The following is a 24,936-nucleotide window of genomic DNA, read 5'->3' as shown; positions in this document are numbered from 1 at the left end:
TAGTGTGGAAAATCAAGGTGCCGCTTTGAAGGAGTGAAAGGCAGCAGGGTGAGTGGATCATTTATTATCTATGGTAAACATTCAAATTCATCAGTGCTGGGGTTTAATATGAATGACTTTTGCATTTTGCCATTTTAAAACAACTTCTTTTTACATAACTTTCTACAAAATGGTTTTATTTTTCAAGTCCTTTGTTGCCATGTGCTGCAGATGAAACACCACAATATTAGCGTAGCATGAAAGTGTAGACTCAATGTTTTTTTGTAATAAAAATTAAATGTATAAACTCTCACGTTTGATGTGACTATATTATCCTGCACTAGTACCTGTCATGAACATTTTTTTCTTCAGCTGTCAGAAACTCTCCTCTAACTGTATACATCAACCTAAATGTATCACTTCATCAATGGTGGCTCAGCTCTATGCAAATGTCCCAGTAAGTCATGACAGTGTGACAGAACAAACTTGAAACTGAAGCAGCTAAATGGAATTCAGCCATCATTAATTCCCTTATTTACACCAGAGTTTTACCCGCTGTGCTTCTCAAAATGTATTTTGTTAATGTTTTTATCACCACCTCACAAATAATATTATTCTTTTAACATTTCTAACTGATTTTAAAAGTCTTTCCAAACAGACCTCACATCAGAAATAAAATGTAATCGTTATACATAAATGTTGCATTAAAAACAGCAAAATACACAGCAGTTTCCATGATCAAAATGCCAAGGTGTTTCAGGTGCAGTTCTCCACTGGTACACTAGTCAGAAATAGATATTACCTGAAAAAGCATGAGTAGCTTAAAGTTTGTTTCAATATCCTCCATAATTATTTTAATGATACCAGATGTTTCATTTCAAATTAATTTGCCGTGAGATCCAAGCAGAGAGTGTGATACAATTCAGATTAAGCAATTCATTAGACCAAAAGAGATGTTTCTGCAGAGACGTATAAACAACATAAACGTCACAGCGACAACAGCTCACAAACGAAGACAAAACGCTATGTTGCTAGGCAACGCCATTGTTGCTGTTGTACAGTGCTGCACGCACCTGTCTGAACGTCAGTCTGCGTCTGTAAACGCAGCTTCTCTGTTGGTTCTCAGTCACAGTTGATGGATCCACCATCATAATTTTAGCATTTAGCATTTAGCATTTAGCCAGACCCAGCATGCACTTGTTTGGGTCACGCAACATGACAGGTGTGTTTGATTGACGACTCTTGCCGTAGTCGCCAGGCGGTGCTGCTGCAGCTGCTGATTTGACTCTTTTAATTTGTTGCGTTCTCTCACAGTTAATCATAACTTCATCATCAGTAGTTATAACGACTCAGTAACGACTTTAAATGAAGCAAAGTAAAATACTTGAGTTAAGACATACCTAAATAGCCTATGAATAACGTTACCGAGTTTTTGAAAATACTCCAAAAAGTAGGCTTACAAGTACACAAAACGACTTCGTTACTGTAACGATACTAAATGCAGTTTGCTACTTCAACCCCAGCTGGTATGTTATTTATTAAGCACGAGTCTCATAGCAGTATTTGGATGTGCAGCTGTATTTTGATAAACATCCAGGAAACTCTAAATTGTTCATAAGCTCTTTACTTTACTACTCTTTGCTAATTTCTCCATTTTCTTTCTCTCTCTCTCTCTCTCTCTCACACACACACACACACACACACACACAGGGAGACAGAGGTTTTCCAGGAGATCCAGGTCCTCCAGGAGCAGAGGGCCGTCCTGGATCAAATGGTCATGCTGGGCCTAAGGGACCAAAGGTAGAATATCAGCTTGGCTTTTGTGGCTCCTTCAATCTTACATCCGGAATATCTCCACATCCCATAGTGTCCTCAGAGGGCAACATCGATTCAAGTTGTATATACAGATTGTGTACTTAGTTGTGCTTACTGCATCACACTAAATCACTAAGATTTATCATAGGTTGCTCTCTTTGACAGGGCAGCACTGGGCTTGATGGACATGTGGGACCAAAAGGCGATCCGGTAATATAACTGTGCTATAGAAACGTGTGTGTATTTGGGTGTATGTGTACAGGTAGACAACATGCAAACTTTGTGGTAGAGCAGGTATCCGTTCTGTTGTATCTGTCTGCCTTTAAGAAAGTATTCTAGTTTTATTATGGTCATTACAGGGACCTGACGGCAAAGAAGGATTTGATGGGTCTCATGGTTTACCGGTGAGTTGTCTTATTCTCTTACACATCTGTGTTACTCTGTTCCTCAGCTGATTTATGTATTGTGTAAGTGCATGCTCTTGCATATTTTGATAGATGCAAGTTACTTCCTTCTGATGTTGTTTTCTTACAGGGTATCCCAGGTTTACAAGGACCTCCAGGCCCTCCAGGGGCCCCAGGATGCAATGGAACAGATGTAAGAAATGATTACACATTAACAGTGGTATCTGTAATATTTTCAGTTCATTTGTGACTTGGTAAATTGAGCTTTACCATAAATCTAATAAAATAGAGAGTCAGAGCTTTTCAGTGACACTGTTTCCACTCTCAGACAAAATGAATTTATGCTTGAATGTGTCTGTGATAGCCTACTCGAATGTTTGCATTTTGAACACATTACCTTCTTTTAGGGAGATGATGGACACCCTGGAATTCATGGAGCCAGTGGTATTTCTGGAAATCCAGTAAGAAACGAAAAATCTATATATCATGATGTTGTACTCAGATGTACCCAGATAGAATATGTTTACTCATCAAACTGTACAAAATTTGCCTCAGCTTTGTCTTTACTTTACAGGGTCCACCAGGTCTGCCTGGACTTAAGGTAATAAAATGTATAATGTGCCACCAGGGCTGGTTATTAAGAAATTTTTGTATCTGGGAAAGGTGAGACTGCAGAGTTGCAGCAAAAACTGCCTTTTTAGAAGTTTAGTAGCAGGAATAAATAACATGACACAGCAGTAGCAGGTGCCCTCTCAAGCTCCCAAAGCTCATTTTGTACCTAATCAATTTGAGAGAAATCACTTGTTTTATGATTTTCTTTGTTTTAATCCCTCTGTCAAGTCCGTCCTTACATTTCTATCTGCCACAAATGTGTGCTACTTCTCTAAGTTAATTCTCAGTACATGTTTATTTGTATTCACAAGATTACTAGTATTATTGGTCATAGAGTACACGTCATAAACCTCCTAACAGTATCAGAAAGTAGGTTTTTGTGAGCCTCATTTCTGTAATCATGATGATTCTCAGGTATAGACTCTATAGAGCCAGTCATCTGTATGTATCTGTGAACAGGTCATTTGCATGTACCTACTCTATGTGTAGTTTTCATGTCATGTGGTGGTGGCAAAAACATGTCTTAGCTAAGGTCGTCTGCAGTCTTCCAACTTTTCATCTTTGAAAAATAATTTCCAACAAAGATTATCTGCCCAGCTGGGACAGACTGGAAGCTGTGATCGATACAGATGTATTCGACTACTTGCAAGCCACGGCGCCAAAGCTGTTGCCATCTATTATGCTGTAGTTCATCTAGTAGTGGTGACACTGCTGTGTTCCAGCGGGGCAAATGGACAGATTGCTTTGACCTGGCTACCACCCTTGGCCCTTGAAAAATACACAAGAAAAAACAATAGACATGAAACATCTTCAAAACCTGCACCCACTATATAATCCCTCCCTAATCCTCACTCCTTTTCACTGTGTGGACATATGGGTACAGCTGCTATGCTGGGATTGTGCAAGTTGTCTTACTTGGATGCCATATTTCTAAAGCCAAGTGCACAGGTACATGCTATCCACTTGGTTGTCAGACACAATTAGAATTCATTATAAACTGCAGCAAAGCTCTGTGAATCGACATCACAAACTATTGGAGTAAAAAAAAAAAAATACTTAGAGTGAGCGAGTGTTCACAGACATCTCCTTGACAGTAGTTACGCACAGCCTCCACAATTAGGCGAACATTTGCAATGTATCGGTATCAGGATTCAGATGTACATGGGCGATATGCTTGAGTCTCTCCTCATGCCCATTCTTAACATTTTGACAAAACTTGTGAGTGAGAGAGATTGTTGTGTGAGTCCACTTGTAGCCACTTCATGCTGTTTTCATATGTCTGTGTCACGGTCATAGATGCTTTTAACTAGCTCTGCCCATTTAAGCTTGTTGAAACCCTTTAAAAAGGTAGAGCCTATGTGAAATAGGTTGACATTTGTAACCCTTATTCTACGAACACAGCTAAAAGCCTCTAAATATTGATTCCACTCTTCCAGTAGTTGCTGAAAACATAGTGAGTGAGAACTAGGGTTTATGCGGTCGATTCATTGCAGCAAACCCCTAAGCCACTGAATGTGGTCATTGTAATTCTGAGCACATGCATGTCAAGTGCACGGATACATAAAGATGAGTGATGAAGCCTACAGAGCCCAATCGAGAACTAAATTTCCAAAGGTAACTGTTTAGTGTTGCTCCACGCAGTATTAGCGCATACCTGTGATTATCAGGTATTTCAACACTAAATGCAATTCAATTCAACTCAAATCTTAAATAAACTTACTTCCTCCATTTCACAGGGTGAATCTTGGGTGTTAATAGATTTAATACCAGGGCCACCTGGACCACCTGGGAGGGACGGAGACATGGTAACTATTTAGATTGCAATATAATAAAAAGAGTTTTTGTTTGTACAATATTCTTCATGATAGTCAAAGGCACTTTCCATTAATTTCCTTGCTGTTTCAGGGATACCCAGGTCTCAGTGGAGAGCCTGGACCATTAGGCGAAGTTGGAACAAGGGGCTCTCCTGTGAGTGAAGTTGTTTTATTACTTTGCACAGACTACATTTGGCATTATAGAAAATGATTATGCAATGCTTGATATAATTGCCTCCCTTATTTGTGAACAGGGATTTCCTGGCCTTCCGGGGGCTCCAGGATCTAAGGTAGTGCTGAATATTTCTTTGGATGTATGTACAGTATTTGACAGCTTATACTTGATACCTCATACCTGATGACGAGTGTGAGTATTTACTGGTGGTCTAAGTGGCATGGAGGAAACGCATTAGAAAAGCACAGCTGCAGAGTGTCTGTTGTGGACTGGTTATCTTTTTTATCATAACTGGCAGTTTTTACACTACCTGGGAAATTGTTAACATTTTCTGGCTGTTGCTGTGTAGTGATTTCTACTGGATAGTCACTGCAATTGTTGCTATGACTATAGTATTTTAGAATGCAGTGTGAAGATCTATGCGTCCTGGTCTCCCAGCTGTCCGTGAAAATCCTCTCAGCCAGTTGTAAATGGTGATAACATGTTTAGTATGAGAGAAAGGTCAGGTCATTCTGTTCCCATTGGTTGGAGTTAAAGCAACAAGAGTGGGAAACGTGGGAACTGACCTCGACGAAACTGTGAGAGCAGCAAGAAACAAAGCAAAATAAAAGTTTTTTTTCAAAGGGGAAAGATTGGAAGACCTGCTAATTTATACAAACAAAGTTACCACTGCTTTCCCACATCCCCACATGCTACAGGGTCAAGAAGGCTTATACGGTATCCCAGGACGTCGTGGACTAAAGGTAATTTCCCCTTTTTTTTTCTGCTGCATTTCTGTTAAATGATCATAACATTATCTGTGCGCATGATGTCTTATATCTGATTGAGGATGACCTCAATTTGTTTGATGCAGGGGAGATCGGGACCACCAGGGCCACCGGGGCCACCGGGTCGGACCAGGGAGTTTTCCACTGAAAGCCTTGTTTTAAAGGTGCAGCAATACATGGAGGTCAGATCACAGTAACAATTAGTGTTCTACAGAGCGCAGTTTCCTGTATGTATGAGGACAATTGTAATGCAGTATAATCAATATTGCTGCACTGAAGCAATCAAGGTTACGGTTTAAGCTATATATTATTTCATCATCAACATCCATCCATCCATCAGCGTGCTTCAATATTGTAAAATGCATTAACTATTGTATTTATTATGGTTTATCAGCTTGTCATAGTTTTTTGGGGGTTGCTTCGTCCCTAAATGACAGTGGAAATAAAGTCCATTGGAGGCATAGCTATTGCACCTGAGGCAACTCATTTCACACCACGCTTGTAGTTTCACACTTAAAAATTAAACATAAGCCCTGTGCTGTCACACTTTGCTTGCTGGAACAGTTTCCAGATTTTTGCAGTGGGTGATTGAACAGCAGGCTCTGACACAATGTCAAGGTTCAAAACAAAGGCTGGACTTTCTCTTAGAAAATGGAAAAAGTAAAAGGAGGAAAAAGAAAAGACCAGTTAAGAGGGACATTTTCAAAACCTATCATGACCATTAGAGGTCATTATAATTAGATTTTTCTTGTGTAGAACTGGAAATTGCGCCCTGATGGTGGCACGAAAGGAAACACAGTCACAGTCACCAAAAAAAAAAAGAAAAAAGGGATTCATCTTCTGGGGATTATGAATGTCTGTAGCTAATTTTATATCAGTGTGGCCAGCAGTTAGTGTTGTCATTGCAACTAACTGAGCCATACTATAACATGAGGTCTGTTTTTTTATTCAGGATCTAAAAGGAGACAAAGGAGATGTCGGAGAAAAAGGCTGCCAGGGCGATCCAGTAAGTTTCTCTTAAAAATTCACACCAGTGACCTGGCGTTATACTATACACATTTCAAAGTTAATGCCTTTTTTGTTTTTTAAAATCTCCAAAGCTGCCACTCCTGATACTTTTTCTGCCTAGTTAGTGTTGTGTATCTCTCTCTCTGACTCCTGTGCTTATTTCAATCTGTTCGTAGGGAGATATTGGTTATGGCCTTTACGTCAAAGGATCAAAGGGAAGCAAAGGACCTCATGGGCCAGAAGTAAGATACTACTTCCTATCTCTTCCATTGATCCTCACCTTTGAGTCTCCTCATCTGACTGTGCATACATATGAAATGAAACGGTGTCCCAAAACAGAAAATGTTGCCCCAAATCTTTTCACTGTCCAAACATTTTTTTTTACCACTTCACTTTGCATTGAAAGGCTACAGTTAACACCTTGGAAAAAGCTCAAAACAGAGGATGACCAGCAGAGGGCAGTGATGCAACATTTAACTCAATGTTATTTGGCATTTTACAGGAGAAGGAAAGGAAAGAAAAGAAAAAAAGACCCATATCATTGATCTATATACATCATTCCACGAAACTTCTGTTGCTAGAAAATATTGCCAAGGCAAAGTGCAGAGTTTTACCACTACAACTTTTTGTTATTATTTTAAGGGCTTGTGATATAAACCTGACAGAGGCACTGCTTTTTGAAAGGCACATGTGTGGGCCTCCCCTCTTTCCCTACGGTTGATTGCAAACTCATCTTTTTAAGAAAGATAAATGACTGAAAAAGGTATGCCTGAGGCCCTTGGTAAACTATTTTCTGTTTAGACAGCAATACCTGTTGAATCCTCACTGTTTTTTTTTGTTTTTTTTTGTCCTTTCAGGGAAAGCCAGGGAAGGACGGTGATCCTGGACAATATGGACAGGAGGTACTGTACTACTGTGCTTTGTGTGTGTATGTGGTTTTGAGATTAATTATGTTCTTGTGTGTAGGTGTGTGTGTGTGTGTGTGTGTGTGCTTAATCATTTTGTGGCTTTTGAATACAATATAGTTTTCTTTAGGGAAGCCCTGGCCACAGCGGTGATCCAGGATATCAAGGGACACCAGGAGACACGGTTAGTGAACTGTTTGTGTCAAAAACATTATGCAATCCTGCAGTGGGTTGATATACTTTATTTTATGCTAACTCTAGGGTGAAAAAGGAAGCAGGGGTCCACCTGGTCCACCAGGAGATGTGAGTTTACTTCTTACTCTTGATTTTTTATTACATTTTTTTTAAGTATTTTCAATGTTATACAAGCTAATGGAGAATTCTGTTATGTCAAACTAGTATGTTAGTCTTTGTAATTTATTTTGAAATGTGAAGTATAAGTGGCTACAGCTATCCCCACCCCTGCAAGATTTCACTGCATGACCCCTATGGTTTTGTTTCTAGATATTTGGGCCTGAGCCACTCAAAGGATACCGCGGAGATCCTGGTTCCAGTGGCCCTCCTGGTCCTCCTGGGCGTCGAGGTAGATCAATAGCAATAATAATCAATCAAGATCAATAGATCAGTGACTGACAAATTGTGAGATAACAGACACATAGATCAGTAAGGCTAAATTTAGCCTCTGCCATGATTCTATTGTTGTAGTAGTGGTGGTTATAACTCTATAAAGTAATCAGACTTGCAAATATAGTAATAATAAGTCACTATTCTCCTCTCAGGTATTGTGGGGTTTCCTGGACCAGATGGACCTCCAGGTGTGCAGAAAAGAGGCTATCTCTCTATTTACAGCTAATAAAGAAGTATGACATTTGTTTTGTCAAAATATATAAATATATAGGTCACAGTCTCTCACTTTCCATTACACAGGCCAAGTGTCTGGGAATTATGTGCCGGGCCCACAAGGTTCCCCTGGCTTTCCGGGTCCCAAAGGGGAGCCTGGGGAACCTGGGGCTATTTATACTGGACTCCCAGGTCTAGATGGGGATCCTGGTGATACAGGACCTCAAGGGGATACGGGCCCACCTGGACCTCCAGAAGACAGAAGTATGTGTAAACGTCTCCTTTCTAATAAATTGTTTCATCCAAACACTACAATTATGACTACCTTGGCTACTAATACGGTAATCACACGACTACTGGTAATACTGATAGTTGTTTCAAGTATCTTGATTAACTCAACAACCTTTCCTTTTTGAGTACTTTTAGTCTATAGGCTTCTACTATGTTATGATAAGCTAATATGACAGGGCCAGTTGCCAGATAACAATGTCTACATGGAATTTTTAACCTGATATAAAAGCTACAGGCTAAAAGGGCTTGTAGCCAGTGTAAGGGGCATCAATGCTACATCTTACTACAGTCAGCAGAGAGAATTTATATCATTAAATATCTTCTCAGAGCTCCCTTGCTTTCTTCTCTTTTCTGTTATCTAGTGATAAAATGTGAGTTCCTTTACAATAATGCAAACTAAATAATTACATTATAATAATAATAATCGAATATTGTTACAATAATATTTACTGAGTGCATTTTTGACATGCACGAAAACGTTTTTTGAAAATAAAATAAAGGATTGTCTCTTGTGGGTAGAGAAATGCAGTGGCCATTCATTTCAACGATTTTATAAAATACTGAAATTTGCATACTTGTGTTCAGTCAGTCAGGATAAGCCTATTAAGCCACATAATAACACCTCTACTCCCACTTTATCAAAGAGTTCAGCGACCTGTGGCGTTGCAGGATGAATTGTTCTGCCCGTGATCATACAAATACTCTGATATAGCAGATATTCGATTATATGGAAGTTTTTTGGGGTTTTTTTTTTCCTCCTTTAACAAATGAGCTAACATTACTACATGGTAAAAGAAAGCAAAAAAGGTGGTGGTGATACGCAAGCATTGAGGCTGTTTATTGTTATGGTGTATAGTAGACACATTTTTGATTTGATCATTACGAGTTCTCAATTACCATCAAATGCACAAATGAAAAGAAAAACATTTTTTGATATAAATGTGGCAATATTGGGAAAGAGTAATAGTAAGCTGATGGGCTTTGTTGTTTGTGTTGCTTGTAGCTAACAGGATAACAAAAGGTCTCCCAGGAATGAAGGGAATGAAGGGTACACCTGGAGATAAGGGATATAATGGGACATTTGGAAAGAAAGGTGGGAAACTAACTTTTATTCATAAATTAATGAAATGAATAGTTACTATTCCATTTGTTTCACAGTGGTTTGTCATCGCCTCTTACATGCTAACTCGCAATCAACAATAAGATACATGACAGTTTATAGAGCCCTTCAATATATTATCACTTTTTAGTGCAAGTTTTTAGTACAAAAATAAAAGGTTATGATGAGGAAAATATAATACTGTGTAATAAAAATGGGACTCACTAATATTTCCACTCTCATGCTCTGTAAAGGAGAGAAGGGGGAACCTTGTTATGACTGCATTGGAGCAGGACCCCCAGGAACACCGGGTCCCCGTGGTCCACCCGGCATCCCTGGTAAAGCCATTCATTAGATTCATTGGACACACACGTTTCTACCGACTATTTCAAGCAACATTCATAGTATGCATTTTTACATTTTACTGGTAATAATGGAAAGTAAAAGAAGCTTAAAGCTAAAGTAGACTTACTGTACATGTTTCTGTTGCTCAGGCAACAATCAAGGACCAGGTGCCAAAGGTGATCTAGGCATCCCAGGACCTACAGGTTTAACTGGAAGACCAGTAAGAAAAAATGTCTTAAAAAAGTACTTTGTTGTTGTTTTTTTCTTTTTTTCTTTACAAACACTTGTAAACAATTGTTATTCTCTGAAGGGTCCTGTTGGTGAAAGAGGATATCCAGGCCCTCCAGGACAAAAGGGAGACTCATATTCCTACAGCACTCCAGGGATAAAGGGAGTGACAGGAGACCCAGGGCAGCTTGGCTGGCCTGGTCCAGATGGCCTCCCTGGGTTTCCTGGGTTACCAGGTCGTAAAGGCAATCAAGGCCCTCCAGGGGATTTGGTGAGAAGGTTTTGACTGACTTTATTACAGTAACAGTCAAGCCTTTGCTATTTGCGGCACATTGTGATGCTTCAAAGTTCTTAACAGTTCTCCATCCCCTCTCTAGGATCCATACCCTGGTGGGAAGGGAGACCGTGGTTTTCCAGGCCCACAAGGGCCTTTTGGGAGACCAGGACCAGTTGGCCTCCCTGGGCAAGTTGGATATGGGCCCCCTGGACTTCCAGGAAGTAAGGGAGATGTTGGGGTACCTGGCCTGCCTGGGGAGCCTGGAATTCCAGGTAAAGAAACACGCTGAGAAACAAAACAGTTTGATTGACATTTAAACATAAACATACAAGTTGGCGGAGAAAAAGACTGACAGCCGCTGTATATCATTTCTTCCCTCCTTCCTTCATTGGTAGGCCAAAAAGGGGAACCAAGCCATATCCACACCACTGGACCTCCTGGACCACCTGGATTTAAAGGCTTGCCTGGTTTACCTGGAAGCTCAGGTAAGCACGGCTAATATGATGGATGGATGGATGGATGGATGCTCTGTATATGATCATACAATAGATAATTAAGGAATCTCTCATACTTAACAACAAACATCCAGGTTATCAAGGAGCATCAGGTGCCCCTGGAATACCAGGTTTTCCAGGACAGAAAGGAGAAAAAGGTCCTGTGCCATTTGCTGGAAACCAGGGGATCCAAGGACAGAAAGGTAATCCATGTGGTGTTAAGGTCAAGCAAAAAAAAATACATTTATACTCTGTAGATAGGTGTTTTATCAGTTTAAGTTACTTTAGTATATGACACCTCTTTAAGAGAATGGGAAACAGCTAATAGTGTCATGAATGAATCATTAAGGTTTTTATTAATTGTATTAATGTGTGTGTGTGTGTGTGTGTGTGTGTGTGTGTGTGTGTGTGTGTGTGTGTGTGTGGTGTGTGTGTGTGTGTGTGTGTGCGTGTGCGTGTGTGCGTGCATGCGTGCGTGTGTGTGTTGTTCAGGTGACAAAGGGCAGCCAGGTCTCAAAGGTTTTCCAGGTAGGGGCTTGCCTGGTCAGCCAGGTTCACCAGGCCCTCCTGGTCCTCCAGGACTGCAGGTCAGGGACACAAACAAAATTTGCTAAGTAGCAGTAGACAGCTACATATAGTATACTTTGCCATACTGCAGGTGCACGGAAATGTGTTTATATGAATATAAAAATAATGCACTGTATATTTTGGATTTTCAGGGAGATGGTGGCCACGGAATCCCTGGCCCCCCAGGCCTCCCCGGGCTTCCAGGAGAAGAAGGACGTCAGGGCCCTACAGGAGATCCTGGGACCCCTGGTCTACCTGGGAAACCAGGGCTAATTGGCAACCCTGGTTATCCAGGAGAAAAGGGTACTCATACGCCAAATAGATAAATATAACTAAACTGTAGCTCATAGAAAGATAGAAAGACATTATTAGATAATAAATGGGAAGGTTCTTCCAAAAAGACCAGTTCATTCTTACATACATATTCAAACAAACATGTGTTCATCTATTTACTGCATTATTCTATGCTACATTCAGGAAATAAAGGTTCTATAGGGCCCCCAGGAGTACCTGGTAGCAAGGATTCATGTAAAGGATTACCTGGACCAGTGGGACCACCAGGACCAGATGGTTATCCAGGACCTCCAGGTCAGTGTATATTGAAGTCATGTGATGTACTTTATTGACAACATCAGAAGGACAATGAAAGTTAAAAGATAAAAGTAGATTAAATGTCAACTCTTTTGTCCTATAATTAATAAATGCTTCTTCACTATTCTCTTCACCTCCATTTTTTCCTCTGCTCCAACACTTATTTCTCTGTCTTCCCTCTCCCAGGACCTAATGGCTTGCCTGGTGTGAAGGGGAATGTAGGTTTGCCAGGGTCTGGTCATACTGGCCCCCGTGGTGAGCCTGGCTCCCCTGGGACATCAGGCCTTGGTTCACTTGGGTTTCCTGGACTAAAAGGGATCAAGGGACAGAACGGCCTGCCTGGTCAACCAGGTATGGTGATGTTTCTCTGACAGGACACTGCAATCACTGATGATACTTAATTCTTCATTACATGATATATGTGAAGTCACTTTTCAACTTTTTCAACAACTTTGTATACTATTTGGTATCCACTGTCTTAACCATGTATTGTCTAAGAAAACATTATGTCTAATCAAAGTGCATGTCAAAAATACTTTTGCAAAAATGATGCAGTGCCAATGTGAGAATGTGCAGAGACTGTAATTAGAGAATACATTTATGGAATTGTATTTAGAGCTTTTCTTAAAAATGTTCCACTTGGATTTCTTCAGGTTTGAGAGGAGACCCTGGACCAGAAGGATTACCAGGATATGGACTAGAGGGATTGCCTGGAATTGTGGGACCACCAGGCCGAATAGGTAACACATAAATACAAACACACACACCTTCAAAGACAGGTAAATTGCTGTGTATCTATTAAACAGAAAAAGTCTTACAAAGTCTCTCTGCTTCTCTCCATTGTTGGTGATTAATTTTATATGTGGTTCACAGTTATGATGGACTTAATGCCCCCACGACTGTTTCCCACACAGGTTGCCCTGGCCCACAAGGAGCCAGAGGTTCCCAGGGTCCACAAGGCATAAAAGGAGAAAAAGGTTTCAGAGGTCCTCCAGGCAATACATCAACAATACCAATAGATATTATTGGGCCCCCAGGAGACAATGGCAATTTGGGTGAGGTTGAAAAATACCTATTTGAATAAGAATATCATTCCACAACCATAAGTTGTAAGATGGAGTTGTTTCACAAAATATAAGTTCTTTTTGTAAAAAAAATGTTTCATTGTTAGAGTTGAAATAAACTTTAGATCTTGGTAGTACAGGACATTTTTGCCAGAGTGCAGATCGAGTCAGAAATGCAATCTCTGCAATTTGTTAATGAAATGGTGATACTTTACAAGGTGATCCTGGTCCGTCCGGTGTCCCTGGAGATACTGGAAGTACTGGACCAAAAGGGCTGAGAGGGATTCACGGAGCACCAGGGAGTCCTGGACTCAAAGGTTTGAAATTAGTGTCACATTTGTAACATTTTTGTTTCACCAAATTAATCTGGTTATATTAACAATTTTCAAACCTGTCTCTGTGTTGTGTGCTTACCTGTGCCCAGGTCCTCCAGGGGATCCAGGTATTGATGGATCAGTGTTTTCAGAAAGAAGGCAAGGACCTGCTGGGACCTTAGGAGACCCAGGAGTGAGAGGTCCTCAAGGTAAGACCTAAACTAGCTCAAGGCCATAGACATTACTTCAATACACATTCACACATCCAACCTCACAAGTTAAAGTACAGTAATAAGACTACATAGCTCAACCGATTCACTAAAGTATCACAATATGATTTTAATATATGATATCTCATTATAAAATACTATTATTATTATTATTATTATTATTATTATTATTATTGTTGTTGTTAGTAGTTGTAGTAGTAGTAGTAGTAGTAGTAGATTTATTAGTATTATTCAATAATTTAACTGTACCCTAGCTTCCCAGAAATACACGAACAAGAGATGTGCAGTTGTAGATACCAATGTCTCTTCTCTGTATTTTACCTAAAATTGTTTGGTTTAACCCTCACAGGCTTAAAAGGAATAAGAGGAGATCAAGGAATCACTGGAGGGCCAGGTCAAGACGGTGCACCAGGTCCAACTGGTAACAAAGGAGTTAAGGGAGAACCAAACTACTTTGGATATGGAATCCCTGGGCCAGTAGGACAAAAGGTAGTGATGACTGGTCCAACAGAATCAGGATTCAGGAGAATATATGTGTTTATTATAAATAATGATGATTTCTCTCTCCTTTTCTCTTTATTCTTCTTCCTGTCTTCAGGGTGAACCAGGATCAACCAATACTTACGCGATGAAGGGTCAAAAAGGAGAACCTGGTTTTCATGGACCACCAGGTCCACCAGGAGACTGTGGAGCCAGAGGAAACCCAGGACCTGTTGGCAGAAATGGTTACTACTATTGATCATGAAAATTAGACAGTCAATGATCAGTTGTATTTTTTTACTCATACTTTATTTACCTCTCCACCACACTCTTGTCCCCAACCTGCTGTTCCAGGTGCACCAGGCCACCAAGGGCCTAAAGGTTCAGATGGACCTCCAGGAGTCAAAGGACTCCCGGGACCTAATGGACCACCAGGCAAAGTCCTTTGAAATAATATTTTTCTACTTTATAATGATACCATAAAATGTAATTTAATTGGTCAAGAATTATACTTTTCCCTGTTATATTTGATTTGGAATTTATTTTATGTTTAACCACAGCCATACTTTTTTCATATCCGTTTGTCCCAGGTGTCGCAGGTCCGCCGGGAGTCAGTGGTTATCCAGGTCCTAAAGGCAACCAGGGTCTAGATGGGATCCCTGGACTACCAGGGCAGAAAGGGGACACAAGTAAGAGACTTCATTAAAAGTCCTGTATGGCTCTATGAGTACATCCTGCTTATTACAAACCTATAAGCATTGTTACTTTGTATTTTCTTTCCGTTATTGAAAAGTAGCTAACAGCACCTTCAAAGGCATGACTATAGCCAGTGCTCACCTATCCTTCCATCTCTCCTCTGTAGTCATAATTGGAGGGACACCTGGAGGACGTGGTGAACCAGGTCAACCAGGTGAGTTACAGGTAAATGACACTATACTTTTCAAAGCTTCTATGAGCATCCCACTTTTTTATTTTCACACTTGGCCCATTTGGAGAATTTTCTGGGTTTGCCTTGCTGTCTAAAGTTCTGTGTAGCTGGCGAAAGCGTCTCTCAAACTTGGGAGCAGTCCAAATAATCTGTTTTGGCAAACCTCAGAAAAATGGGATTCCCACTCTACCAGACCCCACTTATGCCTCACTTGCAGTCCTCATCAGATATTAAAGCAATAGACTCCACATGCTAAAGGCCAGATAATGGGATTGGTTCAATGAATGTTACCTCTTTAAGCATTATTAAAGCTTTAAAGCTACTCTAAAAGAGTTTAAAGCTGTTATGTACCCGTTGTGTTGGACTACAGGGCCCCTACTGTGACTACAGTGATTCTTATGAATGTCTGTATCAATTTTTTAAAATTTGAAGGTCAAATGCTACTCATTTATAACTCCTCTTCATCACTAGATGCACAACTTTACTGTGAGCAGATTAATAACAATCAAATTATGAAATGAAACTGATCAGAGATAATCCACTGTAAAACATTGTATTCTTTACTACTGATTTGTACTTTTGTTGACATCAGTGGACTGTTCTTTCTGTATTGTAGGCCCTCCCGGGGACCCTGGTCCTGCCTTGCCAGTCATAGTAAGTCCTGGACCAATAGGAGACAAAGGATTGCGAGGTCTACCTGGGCTCAATGGTCCAAGGGGTCTACCAGGAAGAGAAGGGGCATGTTCTTGGTTAAAAGGAGACCGTGGCCATCCTGGCAGTCCTGGTAACCCAGGTGAGGATGTCCTACTGGAGGAATTAAGGAACTCACGTACCTTTTTGTAAACATGAATGGATATGGCCTGAGAATGTGATATTCTGGTGTTTTTATCTGCATAATATGCAAACATCATTACTTTTAAAGGTGTTTTAAATCCAAAAAAAAATAACTCTCAGCAATCATCACTTGCTCCTCACAACTGTGTATGTAGGATGTCCTGGCTTACCTGGCCCTCCAGGTCCCACTGTGCCTGGGTTTAAAGGAGACAGAGGGAACGAAGGTCTTATAGGAAGCCCAGGCAATAGAGGACCCCCGGGAGATCCAGGCCCTCAAGGACTACCTGTAAGCGATCCTGACATTTATTTATTTAAAAAACTTTTTACAAAGCAAAATGAAGATTCAAGTTTAGTGTTCTGGATTCATATTTGTTCTCAACAGGAGACGGGATTTTCTTCTCAAAGTGTATGATAAAATGTGGCTTTTCTCTCAGCAGGTTATCTCAGATGAGATTACTTCAATCGTCACATACAGTTACATCACATCTGATACTGATACCTTTAATGCTGAGTCTTCAAAATTTCACTGTACTGCTAAAAGACGCATCTTTGACCTTTCATTGTTTCATTTGCCTCCCCAGGGTGTAAGAGGCAAAACTGGAAGCCCTGGGCCAAGAGGTGATTGTGGTCCTCCTGGATTCCAAGGGCCCCCTGGTAATCTGTCACTTCAGCTTTAGCGTATAGATTACGTGCTCTCTTTGAATTCCTCCCCAGACACAGGCATATCTGTCACCACAGAAGAGTAATAGTCCATGATTGATTTATGTTCCTACAATGGAGATGAAATACAAATGGGACAGAGAACAAAGGGGACAGAGAAAAATAAGATTAATGAGGATTAATTTCACTTTTTTTCTGTCATACAGCATAAGATGGAATTTATAAAATAGGGTTTGAAGACAAGATAATTTACTTGCAATCTATTTATGTCCTGTGTATTTTAGGTGAGAAAGGAGACCCTGGATACAACCCAGGCCCACCTGGTCTGCCTGGAGTCAAAGGTTTTCCTGGACGACCTGGTGCGGCAAAAGTTTTTCTTACTATTGTTCACAATAACCAGGAATAACAATGAGCCCTAATGATAGCCTCCAGATTCAAACCACTTCACCATCTTAATAGTTAGTCAGTTATGATTATCAGCAGAGATGCAGTATTTCACCCATCAACGTTAGATAATTCATCTAGTACTAGTGTCGTTTACAGTTTCTAGAAATTCCATAAAACCACAGATATTATACATTTTCTGATTGAATTTACTGATTATTCCTTCCCTGTCCCGACAGGCCTCAAAGGTGAACCAGTATTTGCCAAGGGCATATTTGAACCAGGCTTTCCTGGCTTACCAGGTCCCCCTGGCAATCGAGGAGCCCCAGGGAGCACTGGACCATCAGGACAACCAGGCCTTCCAGGTTCAAAATTTTATCTCAGTTCAATCTATGCACTGTGATTTCAAGATGTGCTTCTACTTTTTGGCTCCAGTTACTCATACTCTTCAAAGCCAAGAATACAGATTTTTTCAGGGTTTTTTTTTTCAATTTTGTCACCTTGCCATTAACAAATTGACATTGAGCAATGCTGTTGATTGTGGTTTCTGTTAGCTAAATGGATTAATTGTCTCTTGCTGCTCATATCATGAAAATGAGAAGCTGTAGAGTTGTGTGATGCACAATATATTTGCAAATTCCAGTAATAGCCACTTTCACAAAGCTGGTCCTCTTTGCATTATGTGACACTGGATCTTTCTGTCCCAGGTAAGCCAGGTGTCAAAGGAGTGCGTGGTCCCAGTCCACTCGGCCAGCCCGGATTTCCTGGCCACAAAGGAGACAAAGGAAGCGCAGGAGTGCCAGGTATGTGCATGTGTTGAAAGATGTATTTGTGAGTGTAGATGTGCAGAATTTACCACATGATGTCACTTGATACATTGTACATTTTGTTCTTCATTAATGATGTATTTACTGTACAGGTCCAGAAGGTAGACTTGGAGACGCAGGCCGAAAGGGTCCTCCAGGGCTGCCTGGAGGAGGCGGTCCACATTATGTTGACAGTTTCCTGATAGCTAGACACAGTCAAAGCATCCGTGTCCCTGACTGCCCTCCTGGCTCCAACCTCATCTACTCTGGTTACTCGCTTCTTTTCATCAAAGGAAATGATAAAGCTCATGGTCAGGACCTTGGTAAGAGCATGGAAACTCAAGAAATACTTTGTTGATTCTACATCATAAAAAAAAACTTGTGTCTTTGCTTGAGTCATTTTATGACGTTCTAACACTTCAAATGTGTCTCTCAGGCACCATGGGAAGCTGTCTCGCTCGCTTCTCCACCATGCCCTTCCTGTTCTGTGACACAGAAACTACCTGTCGCTATGCTTCTCGTAATGACTACTCATACTGGTTGTCAACAGACACCCCTATGCCCATTAACATGGTTTCCATCACAGGAGAAAAGCTGGCCTCCTACATCAGCAGGTGGAGGAGTGCATACACACAAATACACAGACTCATATACATTCTTTTACTGTATGTTTCATAAGTAAATTGATTTTCAGTCACTGGAAACATTTAATTACTATTTGACATGACTTGGGACAATATTGATATGGGTGTCTGTATGCCTGTGTGGTTTAGGTGTGCAGTGTGTGAAACCACCTCCAATGTCATAGCCTTCCACAGCCAGACAATTCTGATACCTCAATGTCCCGAAGGTTGGGAGTCCCTGTGGACTGGATACTCATTTGTTATGGTAAAAAAAAACAAAAAAACAGCTTCTTTCCTCTGAATCTTCTCATATGCCATTTTTCTTTCCAAGTAATGTTTTTCCTTTGATCTTTCTCCATTCTAGCAAACAGGTGCTGGTGCAGAGGGCTCCTCGCAGCCTCTGGTTTCTCCTGGCTCATGTCTGGAAAGTTTCCGCCAAGTGCCCTTCATTGAATGTCACGGCAGGGGAACATGTAACTACTACCCTGATTCCTATAGCTACTGGCTGGCCTCCCTCGATGCCAAAAACATGTTCAGGTAAACTGTTCACCTTCTCTGTTTAAGCAGTGGTGGATGCATGCGGGCACACCTTCATGCACAGTTTGAATTACTTTATTTTCAAGATGAGGTATGACATAATTTCCAACATAAACAGCAGCTAACCCCAAAAAATTTCCTGATCAGTGCCATTTCCGTTCGATTTAAGAATCAAATTCTGGAGGGAAAATTGCCACAGCTTGCCACAGCTCACTTTCCCGACAGAAACCATTTTAATTTTAATATTATCAAAGCTACAGCTCCACTACATCATGATATTAGGATTTTTTTTAACTGCATCTGTAACATTGTGTGCATATGTGTGTGTTTTCCTCTCGCCTACAGTAAACCTGCTCCTCGGACAGTGAAGGGACCTTCTCTACAAAATGTAATCAGCCGTTGTCGGGTCTGTAGGAAACTATGGCAGTCTCGCTCAGATGACAAGCGTGGGGACAGTTTTTAACACTGATTATTTCATTTTTTTGCGTTATTTGAAATATGAAACTATGTGATGTTAAAATTAATGAAACATTTAGTCATCCATTATAGCATATGGTGGCTGTAGTGTGCCGCCAGAGTGTAATTATTCTTGAGCCTCAATAACAGTCAATATTAGCAGTTACAAAGGTACTAGTAGCAGTTATACATTGTCTTTTCTGGATTGTAAATGCTTTAACTTTTACTTAGAGTTTCACATTAAATACTTAACCCTACATCCTTTTTATCATAGTTTTCCTCTGATGTTATTGGTAATATTATAAAATATAAAATTGACAAAATGCCATGTAACACCAAAAGGTCTTTTGGATTTTAAGAAAAAAAAACAAACAAACACCAAATGTCCTCATTTGTGCATATGATAGTCAGACTACTGAGAAATAATTAACTTGTTTATACAGTGATGACACTGACACGTTTGCTGCTTCGTTCCACATGAGCTGAGAAGACCAGTGCAGTCCAGTCAATGGATGACGTCAAAAGTATTAGCTCACAACGAATGACACACATGTTCCTATGACATCTGGAGAGGAAGCACTGTGACTTGCTCCTGCTTTGAAATTGTAACATTGTGTTTTCTCACGCAATTATAGAGTTATTTGTGCTGTCACTCTAGAAGCATTTTTTTTTTTTTTTTTAAATTTCAGCATGTTAAATGATGCATGGAAAAGATTAAACTTTATGACTCATACTGCCTGCAATTTTTTCCATTCCATTTCTAAATGAACTGTCAGGACGTGACACCACAATCAAACGGCTGCTGTCTCTGTAGGTTAGGGGACAGAAAAAAAATGCACATTAAGACCTCGAGAGAAGATTTTGTGGAATGTTTTCTTGCATCTCATCTCTCTCTTTTTTGGTTTGTCAATTGGGGGAAACAAATAAAATACAAATGAAGAGACATAATGTTTTTTTTAATGTATTAATCTGGCCATTGATTCCAGATGTAACCCAGGATTTGAAAGAAGCCATTATCAAAAGCTTAAAATAGCTGTTTGTATGTTTTACTATTGCTACATAATTGATGTTAGGATTATCAGCTGTTTACCTACCAGTCTAGAGTTTAGCATCAAACATCATTCCCTTACTTACCAAGAGCTGTCTCCAGCGGTGGAAAGCAACCCTTTTGTTTTGTTTCTATTTCTATTATTTTCTTCTACTGAAACTAGCATGCTGATCAGCTAGCTCTAGCCCAGTTAGCCCATCTCATCACTGTAGCGTCCAGTCTGCCATGAAGAAGTAGTGCTGCTCAGAAGTGTATTATAACCTCTTGTCCTGTAAATGCAAAAATGGTTAAAAAACTTACAAATGTAGCTCCTTAAAGAAATGTGTAATTTTCCATCCTGAAAAAAAGAAAAAAATTATTCCTCTTGTGATTTCATCATGTAGTTTTTCCAGAACTATATTTCGATTAGTACACACTTAATGAACAGTCATTCAAGCTCGCCAATCCATATCTGCCATTGTGATCAATAGATGCACTCCATGTGCAGCTACATGCAAAAAGGCACAATAATTTCCACAAACAACTGTGTTCAAAATACTGTTTCTTTATGGCACTCAGATATTCCAAGATATCGATTGCTCAGAGTCAGAAATAACAAACAGCCTCATATACTGTAGCTTATGTAACAAAGGCAGCTATCACAAGTAACAGCTGAAGAAGACCTGCACACTCCTGTGTGAATTCAAAACCTCCGGTGATGATATATCACACTGATTATCTAATTAAGTTTTGACATTTTTGGAGCAGAATCTCAGCTCATTATAACTGTAGTTCCAACACATCAGAAAGTCCTGATATAACAAGCAGCCACTCCTTGAATGCCACCTTGAATTAAGTAAGTCTTACATGGCCTGGTGCAGACAGTTGTCAGCATGGATAGAAACACGCTTGCTGTAAAGTGCTCTCCGTAGCCTTCTTAACAGGATTATTCTGCTCCCGACAGTGCACTTACTAATTGTTTAGGCAGCTATATTAGACTTCTACACCTCTCTAATTGGGTTAGAATGGCGATTTGTTGAGAGCTTGATGCGCTTCAAGGTTGTTTCCCATTTTAGAAGGACATGTCCTTATAGTTTTCTCGACACACATGCCCTACATGGGCTAGAAAGACATTTCTACTGATATGTTTCAAGATTAGCTTCACATGTTGAAGGATATGATGTATCTTTGAATAGTATCAAACAGATCCAATCCTGAATGACGTGAAGTCCATTACCTTGATTTCTTGACACTTAACATTATGAACATTTTTTTTTGCGTTTATAGGGAAATTATTTATGCAATATAACTTACATACATTTCTTGTACAATGTCATATGGCCTGCTGGCCCGTCCACGGGCCCATTAGAAGGTTCTGTTCTGATGGAGTAAACGCTAAATAGTTTGTCAATATAGACAGATCGGTTGGACTCTCTAGAATTCAAATTTTCGGTTCATTTTGCGCTAACCATAAGCACATAAATAAGATTTATTAATATCTACCAGCATTCTGTACCAGTGGAGCATGGTGACAGCCTGCCATTTAGATGTGTAGAACTCTGATTCTCTCTCCATTCCTCCATTATTTGTATTCCTTTAGTCCATAAGGGTCCACAGATCACAAATATCAAAATGGTTCCTTATATAAAAGTATTCCAGGTAATGAATATCGTAATGAGCAGTCTAAAGCAGACGACCTGCTATTGTTGGTTAGCTATTTGGCTACAAAATGGAGGCCTCCCTGTAAGCATCCAATCAGATTTCACTTCAGGGGGGTCGGGGGAAGATGGCGAGCTTAACCGAGTGTAAGATGTAATGACGTATTCTCTCCATCTGAAAAAGTCTGTTTTTTTCACAGCTCTTATGAATGACTAGCTTGTAGATAGACGTCTCCTCTGACCAATCAGAGGCATCAAAACACTTCATTGTGTTTTCTATTATTTCATAGTAAAGAGTTAAAGTACATTTCTTCCAGTTTTCCTTTTGGAGAGGTTTATGGGCACCAGTGAAAAAATCAACTGTAAAGCCCAACTAAACTAACCTACAGGTCTAGAGGCCTTAAAGCTTCAAAGAGTTTTTGACAAGATGTAGAAGTATTGTGGAGCTTTTTCATTGTTCTTGTATAAAAGTATATCCTGTTGGTAGTTATGTAATATGAGTTTTTTATTTTACGGGCAAGGACTGAAAAATACTAAAAAATACCATGTATGAGCTGATGTAGTTTAGGTTGGGTTGTAGTCACATACAAAACAAGCACATTTTCAGAAACTAGAATATGTAACCTTTCACATGAGGTCTCATAAATGCATTTTGCCCTTTCAGTTCTATATATTATAAGCAAATGGATGCAAAAGTAGGTTTAAAACAGGTGGGCTTAGAGTGCTTAAAGTTAATTATAATTCAATTCAAACTGAATTTACAATCTGCAATCTGGGTCTTTTCATCCAGTTTGCCTTTAAATTTATCTGAATAAAAACATCGTAATGTAATAACACTTGCATTTGCCTGAGAAACATTAAAACAGGAACGGTTAATAATTATTTGGTCTATGTACAGTTGCATATTTACAGAATGTACCATTCCAAAATCATTACAGCCTGTGTCAAATACTCCTTGATTCAGATGCGGTAGAACTGTAAAGTGAAACAGAGCAGAAATCTCATTAAAAAGATGCACAGACAAAACTCACAAGGGTGTAACAAATGATAAGTTGACCTTTATGGCCACTGGATATCCCAGTGTCTCCATGCTACCCCGTTGACTCAACTTTATGGCGCAGCGGGGTTAATGAAATCGTTGTTTCCCCCATGTCAGCGCCATTAATGTTTTATTTTACATGAGTGCACAGAGCACTTCACTTACAGGGATTTGCTTTTAAACAAGGAGGCAGAGGGGATCCTTCACATTTACAAGTTACACCAATGACAGCATCAGGATGACCTTCTCTTATACAAGCAGATTACAGTGTGTCAGGATGGTGACGATGTAAAAACCTTTTGTCTCACTCCTAATGACCGCTGTAAATTACAGAGTACATGCCTCAGTGCACTGATGGGGGCAAACACAAAACTGAGGATGGTCTTTACGCAGATAACCTGCATACTCCTCCCTTTTTTCAGGCCTTGGTACTGCTTATAAAACAGACATCTGACAGTGTTGTACAGTTAAGTTGCACATCAGTGGATGTTGTGGTGTCTTACCACGAAGAATTCTCTCAACAAGAAGCACACAAGCAAGATTTTCCAACCAAGGATGGCCTATATTTTATGCATTTTGGCACTTTTGTGTTTTGCAACATGTGTTGCAGAAAACACAGAGACTGCGAAGGGATTTAAAGACCTGCAACTTCAGCAAGACTCATTGCCATGGCTTAACAAATTACAAGACAAACAGGTGAGATGCTTTTATTTTCACCAATACCCTTCTCTGTGTCTCCATAGCTGAAACCAGGCCCCAAGTCCCAGCTGTGATTATGCTGCAGGCATCAGGATGTCCTGTCTACAGATTTTCAATTTGTAAAGTTTGACTTGTGCACTCACATTTTATTTATCTTGATCTGTTAAAAGAGTAATTTTACTCTCAGACAGCATTTTGGATGCTGTCGGAACTGCCAGCCCGATTTCTGTCATTTAATAATCCTGAGGGCTGCACCTCCATGAAATTGCAGATTAGAGATAGAGTAATAACTTTTGCATTTCCCTTTCTGGCTATATGATCAACAAATGAAAAACATCTATAACATACAACATTCAGATTCCCAGTTTGCTAGGAATAGCATACAGATAACAAAATTCTCACATTTACTAATATTTACGAGTCTGTCATTGTTAAGAAATCTTTACACTATGTTAATATTTTCTTCCCTAGGAATCAACAAAGACACACAACTTTGTAGACTTCCTTTATAAATTTTTGAAATCCGAAAATGGAATTATCCTCAAAGAACCCAGAGACACAGTGAAACAGGAGAAGAATCAACGTAGACTGGGTACTCGCTACACAACTCGCAGAGCTGGCTGCAGAATATTCTTCTGGAAATCCTGGACTGCCTGCTAACTTTATTCTCACTTAAGTGCCAGACTGCCAAACCGTGAAATTGATATCTCAAGTTTCTTTTTATCGCCACGATGTAGTTTGGCTCTTGACATACACTCATATTCATACTTTGGTTGATTGCCGATTTAAGGTCCCATGTTATTATGTAATCATTGTGTTTTTAAGATAAAGGAAATGCTCACACAAAGAACATTTGTGTCCTCCTTCAAAGTAAAAACAACTGTCTGAGAATATAAAATTGACACTTCTGCAAACTGTGTATGACTACTATGTGAATTAAGCTTTCATTTTCTATGTAGCCACAAAAGGCAACATTTTTGAGGCAT

General features: G+C 39.9%; 2 protein-coding genes across 2 annotated transcripts; both read left to right on the top strand.

Moving 5' to 3' along the window:
• Positions 1–1,695: 1,695 nt before the first annotated feature.
• On the top strand, positions 1,696–20,356 carry LOC130178695 (collagen alpha-5(IV) chain-like; the record flags this gene model as incomplete). The annotated part of the gene is made up of 48 exons (XM_056391142.1): positions 1,696–1,779; positions 1,960–2,004; positions 2,154–2,198; positions 2,329–2,391; positions 2,606–2,659; positions 2,773–2,799; positions 4,547–4,612; positions 4,722–4,778; positions 4,879–4,914; positions 5,653–5,748; positions 6,519–6,572; positions 6,751–6,816; positions 7,432–7,476; positions 7,610–7,663; positions 7,741–7,782; positions 7,984–8,062; positions 8,259–8,294; positions 8,407–8,583; positions 9,614–9,703; positions 9,964–10,047; positions 10,204–10,274; positions 10,365–10,553; positions 10,660–10,831; positions 10,955–11,044; positions 11,149–11,256; positions 11,546–11,640; positions 11,773–11,923; positions 12,098–12,208; positions 12,398–12,562; positions 12,865–12,951; positions 13,126–13,266; positions 13,700–13,798; positions 14,169–14,308; positions 14,418–14,544; positions 14,654–14,734; positions 14,890–14,988; positions 15,162–15,209; positions 15,844–16,020; positions 16,217–16,347; positions 16,643–16,715; positions 17,006–17,080; positions 17,345–17,470; positions 17,813–17,908; positions 18,025–18,234; positions 18,348–18,525; positions 18,685–18,799; positions 18,899–19,071; positions 19,417–20,356. Coding segments are annotated over 48 exons (4,746 nt in total), but the record flags the coding sequence as incomplete, so codon positions are not given.
• A 3,450-nt stretch (positions 20,357–23,806) lies between these two features.
• Positions 23,807–24,610, top strand: LOC130178694 (somatostatin-1A-like). Its single transcript, XM_056391141.1, has 2 exons — positions 23,807–23,947; positions 24,422–24,610. Exons 1-2 carry the CDS (start codon positions 23,807–23,809, stop codon positions 24,608–24,610), a joined length of 330 nt encoding a protein of 109 aa, XP_056247116.1.
• The last annotated feature ends 326 nt before the right edge of the window (positions 24,611–24,936 follow it).

This window comes from Seriola aureovittata, chromosome 12 (genome assembly GCF_021018895.1).
Source record: "Seriola aureovittata isolate HTS-2021-v1 ecotype China chromosome 12, ASM2101889v1, whole genome shotgun sequence".
Lineage (NCBI taxonomy): Eukaryota > Metazoa > Chordata > Actinopteri > Carangiformes > Carangidae > Seriola > Seriola aureovittata.
This window is presented reverse-complemented; position numbering and strand designations above follow the sequence as displayed.